This window comes from Tinamus guttatus, unplaced genomic scaffold (genome assembly GCF_059628265.1).
Source record: "Tinamus guttatus ecotype Peru unplaced genomic scaffold, ASM5962826v1 Tinamus_guttatus_pri_ptg000193l, whole genome shotgun sequence".
Classification (NCBI taxonomy): domain Eukaryota; kingdom Metazoa; phylum Chordata; class Aves; order Tinamiformes; family Tinamidae; genus Tinamus; species Tinamus guttatus.
This window is the reverse complement of record NW_028288727.1, coordinates 1,043,277-1,055,998: the sequence shown is the minus strand read 5'-3', so window position 1 is coordinate 1,055,998 and position 12,722 is coordinate 1,043,277. Positions and strand designations below refer to the sequence as shown.

Below are 12,722 nucleotides of genomic sequence, written 5' to 3'. Positions count from 1 at the left end.
CTTAGCAAAGTTAACAGAGCAGATTTTGGCCAAATATTTGTTCATTTAGCTCATTCTGCATTGCAATAATTCTTCAGCAGATCTTTCTTGACGTATCAGTTACGTCTACGTCGTTGTTGAGCATAGTTACTTTTGAGTCTTCAAGTCTTTTGGCAAATTTAGTATTAAACATTTTTGCAGCTTGTCAATATGTATTCTCTCCCTAATATACGTGTATCTCTATCACTGATCACTGTGAAAACAAAAACAAAATGTGATGCATTTTAAATATCAAGAAACATCACTGTTTTAAAATGATATATTACTTATTTTATTTCACCCTGTGCTAGAAATATCAATCAGAAAATAAAGAGGTGTTCCTGCTAAGCGTTACAATGAGGTTTTTGCATTTTCTCTACAAAGCATGCGTAGAGTTATGCTATGTAGCCGAAGACTAGCTCTTTGTAAGTCATAGGATCGGAGAAAACAGTTATCTTATAGCAAGATCCAAATGCAGAACCTTAATACTGCGCATTAGGTTTTTGCTATGTCAGATTACAAGCCTTTATTCCTTGAACTGTCTCAATTTTTTCAGGGTTGTACTAAGATACGTACCGATAAAACTTTGCAAATTGCTTTCTGACTATTCTCTAAATGGCTTCTGATAAATATTTATAATATCCTCTCACTACTGAAATATAGATAGTAACTGGCCTTATTCAACATTCAGTTATTCTTGGGATTAACCCTAAAATCCTATTACAGAGCCTACAGCAGCAGGAAAAAAAGGAAAAGAAAGCAGCAAAGCTGGATTTCTTTAGGAGACGAAAGCCTGATGAAATCAGATCTCTTTCAGTATTGCTCATTTAATATGTATAGATACAACTGGGTCACCAAGCTGATTTAGCCATGAGGTTGAAGTAGCATAGCAACAAACCCCAGTAGACTGAAAATCAGCAGCACTAGTATCTGATTAGATCTTCAGCAAGCTGACCATATTTTCCTCAATTTTCAGTATTCCCGGAGTAATATTTCTGATTTATTCAGCTATCAAAATAACACTATTTAAAATGGATGAATTGTGTCTCTGTAGCGAGTTAAAGTGTAATTACTGCTTTGGCCAAGATTTTTTTTTATATAAATGCTGAAATGCTTCTTGATATACATACATTTTAAGGCAGTCTTTCATTTAATATCAGTTTCTTTGTTAGTTTGTTAAATGTCATTTGAAGAGATTCTAATTAGACGTGTTTAATCAATAAATGCAAATAAACTATGGGATGAGTGAAGGGCTTTAGGGTGGAGTGAGCTTTAGGGAGGTAGCAAGTAAATTGGAATAATCTGAAGTTTTAGTGTTTACTTGGTGTTAAGCAGTGGGTAACTAAGGTTGTTAAAGACTAGCAGAGTGCTTGGAAAGGCAGGAAGACATTTAGAGATAGGATTGTCTGAGAAATGTTAACTTTTTACAGCTTTCGTGTCATGAGTATTGTAAACGCAATTTGTGAAGCCATTGGCAATTCAGGTGCTTATTTTGGTATTCAGGATCCTTTGTGGGAAGAAATAGAGGATGTCTGTCCTCCCAGAGCTGGGACCTACTGTGTCATTTGGAGTTTTTTAATATTCCTAGGTTCTTTGACTCATTGGCACACAAGAATCTAATTGTTGTAACTTTAATAAGAAATTGTTGCCAGAGAAAAAGCAGAAAGTGCTAATAACCCCCACCTAAAGTATTCATTTTCCATGTAAAATAACATTTATGAGACCATATCCTTTATTGTTATTATTTTAGTGCCCCCTAGTGACTAAAGCCTGAATTTTTTTAAAAACTTTTAGTAATTTACTGGGCTTGACTCATCTGTTTTTTCACAAACATTACATTTTACAGTAATAAGATCATTTGCAAAAGACTTTGTTCTCTGCAAATTGAGCTCATGCTTTCTTCAACTTCTTTTTCTGAGGAGCTGTATTGATTTATACTGACTGCCATCCTTACTGAGGGTTGTAGCATGGGTGAATTCTTTGCCCAGATTGCAACACATACATAGATGGCAGATTGAGTATGCTTTCTTGAGCATGTCATAAAAACAATTAAGCATATATGAATGTGGTATACATTTATATATGAATATATCAAATACAGCAGAAGATGGTTTCTTGATCATCAGAAACTCTAATAAGCAGTTTCTAATCAAGACAAATGAATGCCCCAGCATCCTTCCAAATGCTGATGTTCGTGAAGATCCTGTGATAATGTCTGCTTGTTTACTGGTCCTACCATTATCAATAGAATCAACCCAGTGGATTTCTTGGGTTTCCTTATAATAAAAGAAGCAGAATCAATTTAAATTTAGTGTTTGTATTTAAATAATATAATACATATGCTTTCTAGAAGAACATTGACATTGGTTCATAGGTTTAAAGCCCTTAAATTTCTGTGGAGATAGATAGGTAGGTAGGTGGATACACAGGAGATAATTTGAAACATACATCTAATTACAGTTCATCTGTGACATCAGATTTTTCTCTGGCAGTGCTGCGTTTTTCAGAATGAATGTCATTAGCTAGGTATGCATTTCTAAGGAGTTTTAGTGACAGAGGTTTTTGAGAGTATGCATGCTTGAAGAATTTCTGCCCTATTTGTCCTTATGGTTACAACAGATTAGAGTAAAATGACAAATATTAAGTTGAAGGGTGAATCTGAGGACAAAGGAAATGCAAAAGGCCAGAGCATATCCCAATACTGGAGAACAGAGAATAAGGCTTCTGGCTCCATCCTTGTTTCTTACATTATTTATTTCTTCTTGGTTCACTTTTCTCACCAATAAAATGAGAACAGTTTTCAGCTATTTCACAAGGACTCTGAGCTACTCAGGCATGTTTGCAAAGATCTGTGATGCTAAAGTGTGGATATCCCAGGGAGCTACATGCTATGTGCTACTTGCTAAATCTTGCCAGCCTGGGAGGGGTTGGCTGCTACCTACAAAAGATAGATTTAGCAAAAAAATCCCAATAGACAAGACGTTTTGTATCTGTCTGGCAGTTAACATATTGAATTGGATCCTGTTTCAGGAAGAATATATAAATACACCATTATACATGTTTTCCTTATCTCTTTTGTTTGCTGCTTTTCCTGACTGCTTTTTAACTTTGATCTTTCTACTACCTCATATTCTTTTTAGTCCTTGTATATCCCTCTTCTTGCCATCTATTTAAATCAGCTGGTGTCATCTGAATATTGATCCTTTTTTTGCCTTCATTTTTTCAGCTTTCCTGTATGAGATTTTCTTTTGCTTATTCGTCTTGTAATGGCCTCTTAAAGAAAGCAAGTCTGTAGGGTCTCTTGTTGCAATTCATTTCTGATTTCCCATCACATCCCCCAAGCATATCCACAAGAATGGAAAGAGATGAAGGAAATAAATGCACATCTCTGTCCCTCTTTCTCTGAAACCTCTCATACCCCGGTGTCAGGGTAGGAATGTAATGATTTTAAAGAAGGATGCTCTTAGTGAAAGCAGGTCCTGGTTCTGAAGAAACAGGTCTCCAGGTTCTGGAGAAAAGGAGACTTTTAGCTCTATAGAGGTACCTGTTCTGGCAGCAGCAGAGGGTCTGATAGTGCCAGTCCTTCCTCGTGTCCCTTGGTTTGAGCGTTGGGCACTTGCAGCACTGCTAGGGGCTGCCTGCCCGCAAGAGCTACCCGGCTCGATACTTGACTGTGGTTCTGTTTAATTTTCGCCTAGTTTTGCAATTTGAAGCTTCTCTGAGTGGAAGGATAATGACAAAGTCCTTGTGAGACTATAAGACTGGAATTTCTACTTCCAGTGTTCACGAGGGTGGCAAGGTCCAAGCAGCATTACATTCAAAATTCTCTGAGTTTCGAGTTGAATTGATTAACTTATCTTCATGCTATTGAATTGCCTTATATATGGCCAGTTCAAGGTCAGCTAGGATAAATTCTCTAAAACTCAGCTGCAGGCCAGGTATCCCCTCTCCAGATCAGTGAGGAGGAGGTCGGCATTTCCTTAGACCTGAGGATTCATCTTCAAGGTCCCAAAGGCAGATGCTGCAAACAGGGCATAAATAATCTGGGTGGGGAAAAATCATCTAGTGAAAAATACAGTTAGTTTCTGTAGCCTGTTACATAATAACAAGATAAATTTCATAGTACTAATACTTCATTATACTCAAGTTCTTTTCCAGGGCTTCCAATATGTTATTTATCTTAGTTCAGATATAGGAGTAAGCTTTTTAAAAAGTTGAAAAAGCGGAAGCTGTCACTAGTGGTGAGATGCTGGATGGGTAGCCTTAGATTTTAACAACTGAATGGTTCGCCTTCAAATGTCATTCAGTGTTTTATAAATGATTCATTAAGCCCATGGCATAGTACACAAATCCCATGTAGGTTTCTTTTTATCACAATAGCATTTATATGGTATGTATTGATCTATACTGTAATTATTCAGGAGGAAATGCCAGTCTGACAAACACCCAACTGGCATGATTGTTACAGATATATGTTTTTAATAAAGTTGTAATTACTTCAATTTTAAACCTTTGAGAGGACTTACTTTTTTTAAGAATAATATAGAATTGACTTTCCCAAATGACAACTCGATTTTGAGATCAGGCTCATTATTTCTTCCAGGTAGGTACAGAGTAGTTGACTATATGGTTAGGTGCTTTTCAATAAATCATCCCAAATTAAATAAGCATTATTGTTGTTCTTAGGAGATAACCAGTAACTGTGAAAGGCTCACTGAAGTATTTTGGTCCTGGCTGTCTTAATGTGTGAAAAATTATTCTTGCCATTATTGCTAGTGTAGTTCAGCCGAGCGTAATTGGAAGTTGGCTCAGTAGGATATCACTTGCCTAATTCAAAGTTTTGCAGTAGTTGCTCTGTTGTTGATTGATTGTAGTACAAAATTATTTCAGTGCCGAGTAGTAGGAATGACAAGCCGATTTCAAGGGCAGTGTGTAGGCTTTTGCACTTGAAATCCTGCCTTTGCTTCAGAGCTTTATTGAAGTTCAAATTAATTAAATGTAACCCTGAATATTGTCAGCTCTCTCTGGACATTTTTATCAGTCACACTTCAACCTTCAGGCACTTGCCTTCCCCTTTTAGCAAGCAGGTTAATGTTCATTTTGGAGGATTACTTTTACATCTACTGATTCTTTTATTTAATAGAAATGCTCTTCCCCCTTCGTTGCCTGATGTCAACATATATGTAGACTCATTTATTGCAAATGGCTGGCTCATATGTTTTCTTAATTAAATTGTAGCATTTGCAGTCTTTTGTTGATCTAATTCTCTCTCCTACAAATGTGCTATTTCTCTCCTCCATTTTGCATCAACCTTTGTCTGCACATTGATACAGCTATTTTCACCTTCACTCTTTATTTATTTGGCTTACATTGTGCATAAGCGTGGTAGAGTTTACATGTTAGCTGTTGAAAGAGTTCAAACCAGAAGTCATGTAAATTTTTATACCACAGATTCTGTATGCATGAGTACCAGTGGATGTGCTAGGAGTCCAACCTCCACTGAAATAGTTGTCCTCATGCCATGTGCAGAAATGGCAGCAAGTAAGGTTTTTTTGATTTGGAATTTAATGTTGGTGACATTTCATGGAGAAATTAATACTTGCCACTAAATTTTCACTTGAACACCTAAGCCTCTATGCAGCTCTGCCCCAAGGCATGATATGCATTGACCATAAGACTGGGTTTATGGTTATATGTAAATTAGCTCATTAAGTAATTTGCATAAAATGTCACAGATGAAGCAGAATGCTGCTTTCACTCTTCCTCAAAGGAAATTGGATTTATAAAGCAGAACTATCTACCTGACAGTGCTTTTATTATGCTTTCCAAGAGCAAGATTTGTACTCTAATATCATCTCATAATTAGAATTCATTTTCAGACTGTATATTTTTAAAATTACTTTACTTGAGTAATTTTCACATCATGGTTACAAAATTAGGTCAAGACAAGCAGAAATAATTTCACAGCACAATAATGTTTTTGCTCTCACATGATCTATGTACCTAATAATCATAGGGTGATTCATTGGCTACTTTTAGAAGAAATACCATTAAGTGTGTCAGTGCTTTGCACCAAAGCAAATTTATTAAAAAAAATCTGCGTTTGGTGGTTTTGCTGTGTGGGCAAAAGATATTGTGCTGCTTCTAGAAGCACAGCAAATAGGATCACCAAAACAAGATACAGAGGAGAAAAAGAAAATGAATGACAGTAATTTGTGGCTGGGGAAAGAGCTCTTATGAAAGACAAGAGCTTCGGAGTCATGCAAATATGGATGTGAAGGGTGTCATAAACTCAGGAGTTGTACATTTTAAATACAGCGGAGGATCAACCTTACCGATATTCTAATCTGGGAAATGTGGGATAGGTCTGAGGAACTCTAACTTTTAAAATTCGTTTCTAGACAACCCCATCCCGTGTATTTATTTATTTTAAAGATGAAACTTAATCTGTGAAAATTGAAAAATAATTTTCATCTCCATTACCTCATCCTGTTTTCAAAATTTTTTTACTAGAAAAGGTTTTAGGCCTAATAGTACATCTCTCTGTGTGTATATATGTACACACACATTTCTGTTTTTTTGCAAAATAAACTGTGGTAAATGGAGTATTCTGAAAATAAATAAACAACTTTTGTCATATTATCCTGCACAACTGGTGCTTGTGTAGAATGCTTGATTAAAGACAGCAGTGCAGAATGTTTTTTCAAAGTTAAAGCCTTTGCTCGTCTTTTACATTTTTTTTATTTGAGAAATTTTCCTTGTGAAGCCTAGGGAGCTCCGTACTGACAGAAAGGGGGACATAAAACTTAGTGTAGAATCATTTGAGAATAACTCGTTCCCACCGTTTATAATGGCCTGGGGAGCACTGTTCTAAAATGACACAGAATAATAACTCTCCTTATTAATTAGAAAAAAAAAAAAGATAAAGATTCTTACGTAGGTATTCTCATGATGTATATCCTTGCCTAGAACAAATCAATATCATTTTTTTAGCAAATAAATACCATAAGAAGATAGGAGATGTACCATGAACAGTATCAATATCTTGCCAAAAGGCAGTATTAAACCATGAGGAATGAGCGAAAATAAACTCCAAAGAAGAATAAACGCAACATGAAGATGACAAAATACTGCATTAGCTCTAGTCAACTTTATGCTGGAAATCAAAATAGTGGGCTTTCTTGTCTGTGTTTTACATTCATATAGGAATGGCTGGTGATATAACAGTGATATTGGAAGTTGAGGCAAACTGATGTCTTTGTTTTGTGCGGCACTTTGATATTTGCATTTGCAGGAATAAGCAATTACATATAGAATCCTAAATGAGGACCCAGGAATACTCAGTATACCAACAACTGTCAAATAGTGCCTAGATTTGGACAATTATACATAGGCAAAATACAGGTACAGCCCTGGGGCTATGTTCAGGAAGGATTTGGAACAAATTATGTGAAACCTACTGATGATGATGATGATGATGCCTTTCTCTGTTGGTCATCTGTGCTACATCTGTGCTATATTTGCCACTTTACAGTCACATCTGCTGAGTCGGTGGCAGAAGCCCCATTAATCAAAGAAGGTGTTTGATTTAATCACTAGTAGTTCATATATATGGATGGTCCTGAAAGCCAGGGACACGCATATGTTCATATCTAATTCCAGGAGGTGGAAAAGTCTGAGAACCTCCTAAGTGTTGTACTACTTTGAAATCAATTTTAAAGCATGATTAAAGATGGCTTGATAAATCTGGCATTCTTTTATGCTGTTTGTTGTGTACAACAATCAATTTAAATTGATGTTTAGTACTGATAGCAGTTCTCTCTGGGCATGTCCTCTGTGCTTTAAAATGCTTCCATTCAAATCAGGTTGTGCAAAGGACTTTAGAAGCCTTTAGGAAAGTTGGATTTAGATGTCCTGATTTCCACAAGAGTAGATATAATACAAGAAAAGAATTGCTGTTTATTTATTGATCCCCTCAGTTATATCTCTTTTTTTTTTTTACATCTTCTGACTAGCATATTTTTTTCTATATTTTTGATTCACCTTGCTATTTTTATTTTCTTGAAGGTGAGTCAGTGTTCTAAAAAATAATGATTAAATGCTCCTGTTGATAAAAATCAAAATGTATGTATATCTGTTTATGTATTTGATTTGATTTGCTTGCCCTTTGAGAATTAAGTGGAATGTCACTGAATTCTGAAGTGACAATTTTCTGAATTTAAAAATGTGGCTAAATAATACAACAAAACATGGTGCTGGGGAAATGATTCTGCACCAAAAAAATTAATAAATAATAGTAATTTTAATTCTTGCACCCAATTCAAAGTGGCAGGACTTTGCTGAAATTGGTTGTGTCAGGTTAACATAAAACTGTGCAGTGGTGGAATTGGGCCCATCCTGGGAACTTCTCAGCCTTGCTTGAGTTAAGTCTGTTTTCACAGATTGCTGCATTGCTGGTGTTAATCATGGAGCTGATGGGTCATTTCTGCCTGGAGTTCGTGACCTCCTACTCGCTCCTACCGTTCTGATACTCTTTAGGTCTTGCGGAATGATTCTTCTTGTCTTATGCATGATATGCCCGTGGTTTATACCTTGGTTTCAGGTAGTCTATATGAGACAGTCTTAAGTTTTGTAGTCACTATGCTGAAAAATTGCAGGGTTTCTACATGTAATTTTGTAAAGTTTCATCACTCCTTTCCGTGGCATTGTTTTTTTGGTATACATTACAGAGATAATAAACTGTGTAAGGTGTACAAAATGAAATTAAATATATTCCAAGGTTTGTAATAAGTAGCAGCAATTAAGGTTCTATAATGAACACGGAGGATAGAACAGTATTTAATAAGAAATTATTGAGTGAACCTCATTTACGTGACGTGCTGAAAGACACAAATAGCACTGATCATAAAATAGCCATCTCATCTCATATGTGAATTTACAAAATGTTGTATTTAACAGGCAGAAGCAAATGTAACTCTGGAACCTACATTCTTGCTTTTGCAACCTGGCTGCCTTTAGCTGTAGTTTTTCGTGCCCATAAGCACGCGCGTCTTCATTACCTGCCTGCAGTCAGGGTTTCTCTCTGTGGCAGTAGAAGGTCCCTAGATAAAACACTCACACATGCCAGGAGGAAGCAGCCTGATACAAGGGCTCAGCATCCCGCCTTGGCACTGGAATGTTAAGCTTAGTTTTGCGATGGCATGAAGAAATAAAACTGGTCTGGAAACATCAATTTTCCATCCAGTGTAGAAATAAGGTGTTCAGTATTGCCTGTGGAGATGAAAAGGAGTCTGTAAGAGGGGGCTAAAGTGTGTGAGCTGCCTTGGTGATGATTTTTCACTGTCTAGTGTGCTTGAAGCAAGGGGTCCTGCATTAAAAAAAAATGCAATTAAATCTGCTAATCAAATCTCCAAGTAGAAAGACAGATATCTGGAAAAGCATATAATAACTTAGGTTAAAAGACCACTAGACAGGAGACAAATGAGGTTATTGGGTGCTTCGCATCCTTGAACAATTATAAAGTTGTCTGAATATAAAATATTAGGGCAGCAAATCTGGAGCAGAATGATTTGTGCTGTGCCAGGTTCAGTGCTTAGGGTCACCTGGTACCTCTCTAATTTCAGGCCTTTATAAATGGCTGATACTTGTATTTCCTGACTTGTCATGCTTTCCACATAGATACAATCTTGATTCTTTTTTTGTTGTAGAAGTCTTATTTACTCGTCACCACTGCCTGATGTAAGAGCGATATTGGTTGCTTACTTTAGGTGGATTTTTTTTGACCACAACTTATAGCTCAAGACTGGAACGTCGAATTATTTTTCTGTAGTACAGTTTAATTAAAATCTATCCTGTGTAGTTTAGTATTACTTTTAAAGTGATTTTTTATTATTATTATCATGCATAAAATCATAGCACAGTGCTAGTCTGGGCAGTTATTCAAATCTCTGACCTTAGTTGCCTCCTTATATGAAGTGCAGCTGAACTAATTAGCAGTGCAGATACTTAAACCTGCAAGGTCTAATTTTTATGTTATTTTAAGGCTTTTTCACCAGGCTGACAGTATAAAGAAATTGCACTTAAGTTTGCTTTCACTAAAGACCTTTAATCAGAGAAAGACATAATAGACTGTTTTCAGCTGCAACATGAATTGGGATGTCAGGTATAAAGTGCTTTTACTGAAATGAAGTTTTAGAGAGATTTCAGTCATGTTATTTGACAGTGAGAAAAAAGCCCACAGAAGAAATCTGGATAGGCAAGGTGTTAAAAAAGAAATGTCTAATACAATATATGTTTTGGTTAATATATTCCAGCTGAATATTAGATGAAAATCACCATGTTCTGGTTTAAAGGAGGCTTTCATTCAAATAGTGCTAAATGCAGATTATACATAGTAAGGGGCACTTTCATCTGAGACTGCAAGTAGAAGTGTATGAACTACAGCAATTTTTAATGTCTTTTTATGTTTTGTTTTAAAACAAAGAATAAAGGATGAAGTGTTTGCTTTTATTATGTTTATTGCCCAAATCCGAGATCTCTAGGTGCCAGCGGACCTGATGAATACTGTGCAAATGAGTATCCAGGTGTCTTGTTCTTTATCTCATGGATCAAGGAAATACGAACCTAAGTACGTAGAAGAAAATAAATGAATTGTACACCATTGACTTCAATGCTATTTTCTATTTATTTTGCAGTTTAACAATAATGCGCAGAACGTGAGTTGCTTTAATCATCTTGTCCAAGCTAATGTGAGGAACAAGAAGAAGCTGAAAGAAGCAGTCTATAAAATCTCTGCTAAAGGAATCACTGATTATAAGAAAGGCTTTAGCTACGCTTTCGAACAGCTGCTAAATGTGAGTATGCGGGTCCGCAGAGCGCAGTCCTAGACTTCTGATATCCACGTGGCCCCTGCATGCTCCTCCATCACCCTGGTAATCTGCTGAGGGACAAATAGGACAGTGACTTTGTTTAACAGGCAAATACATCCCTTGCAGATCCCCCCATCCAGCAGCCTGAGTTTGCTAAAATTTAGGAATAAATTTGTTTTTTAATATTGTACCATTTCACTTCATTCTGCTAATTATTCATTTTACATGTGATTCTCACATAGCTGTAGTAAGAAAGTGTTACATTAATTGCCATTTCAGTTACAGGATGTCCTAATGTACAGGATTCTCTAATGTTCCCAATGTTTGCCAATGTTCAATTAATCTGTAACTTTATAATAATCTTATTCCAAATTTCAGTGATAAATCATGGCTTGAACTGGATAGAGGAGGGCAAATAACTATTAGTTAATAGAAGGATATCGGGCTGCTGAGATCATTCTAATTCTTTGCTTCCTCTCTCATATATAAAATGATAAGCTTCATCAAAAATTAAATGCATTCACTCCATGTTTTAATTACATTGTACTTCTAGCCTTTACCCAAGCACCACTTTTCTGGTTAGTAATAATGTTTCATACTCCCCATAAATGTTGGGTTTATTAGTCATTTTTGGAGTAGTTTATATGTAGTAGCTTATAGTAGCTTAAAATAGCTTTCTACATTTCACCTTCATAAAGATTGCAGATTGGATTCTCACCATAGTGTACATAAAGTTATACCAATTTACAGAAGCTAAGAATCTAGCTTAGTAAATATGGTTTGCACACATTTTTGTTTTTTTTTTCTTTTTATTTCGATAATGTCTCTTAGAGGAGGTATCTTTACCTTTCTCCTTCAATCTGCCAGAGTCTGGCTGCTTCCCTGCCACTGGATATACACCCCAGACCTAGTGGTGGATATGCACTCTGGACCAAGAAATTTCCATGGAGAAAAAGAAAATACAGTGTTTTCAAAACATTTTCTTGCCAGATTAGTCTTTTGCCTGGAAGAGGGGTTTGGCGGAGAAATGATTGTGTGCCCTCTGCTGATGGCTGATGAAACTGCAAAGGGAATTTTAAGCAATGACTTTTTCCATATTTTCCCCCTTTTTGGTATCTATTCCCATCATGTGCAGTAGGAGCCAGGAAGATACAAGAAATTTTGCCAAACACAATTGGCTCCTCAGAGTGTTTCAAAAAAAAATGCTGCCTGATATGCTGTTACATAAGAATAGATAGCATAGGTTGTTCTCAGCATACTAGTTCAAGTGGGTATTCATAATCTGGATGCCATAATTTTAGCCCTTTTTTGTGTGTGTGTGTGTGTGTGTGTGTATTGATATATTAACTCAGTATGTCTTTGCAAATAGTGTTATTTTAGCTTCCATGATTCAGGAGGTTTTTTTCCCATTCCCCTAAGCATCTTGAAAGCATCTGTTCTGAAATCACATAGTGGATTTTTGCCTTGCTTCACCTTTCTTAGTGGCATGAAACTGGCACTGAAAAATTCATTCTTAAATTCACATCCTGAAGTATAGCCCTGACCTGCTGCTCAAAGAATTAAAAGGTGTGGGACTCATGTAAAATGTGTAATTCCTTACTTACTTTAAAAAACAAAACAAGGCAAAATCAAGAATAAATAGATGACTTATTCAGTGCAAGTGAGAACTAAAGTGAGAACTAAGGGATAGTTCCAACCCTTACTCTTTTGTGGTTTAAGCTAATAAGCCAGTTTGGATATTTTGTACTAGGAAATGCTCTTCTGCGAGGTCTGTTGTGAGAGGGCAGAGACATTTCTTGGCATGGTGGTGCAAGCTCTTTGAAAAAATGATGGATT

The 12,722-nt window shown here is 36.2% G+C and overlaps 1 protein-coding gene across 3 annotated transcripts in view; it reads left to right on the top strand.

The window, feature by feature from the left end:
* The window catches only part of CACNA2D1 (calcium voltage-gated channel auxiliary subunit alpha2delta 1), a 341,896-nt gene that overhangs the window by 257,422 nt on the left and 71,752 nt on the right, over positions 1-12,722 (top strand). For all 3 annotated transcript variants that reach the window (XM_088523514.1, XM_088523513.1, XM_088523511.1), the window contains exon 11: positions 10,713-10,871. In XM_088523514.1, the coding sequence (XP_088379640.1) occupies positions 10,713-10,871 (159 nt within the window). The remainder of the gene's footprint in view (positions 1-10,712; positions 10,872-12,722) is intronic.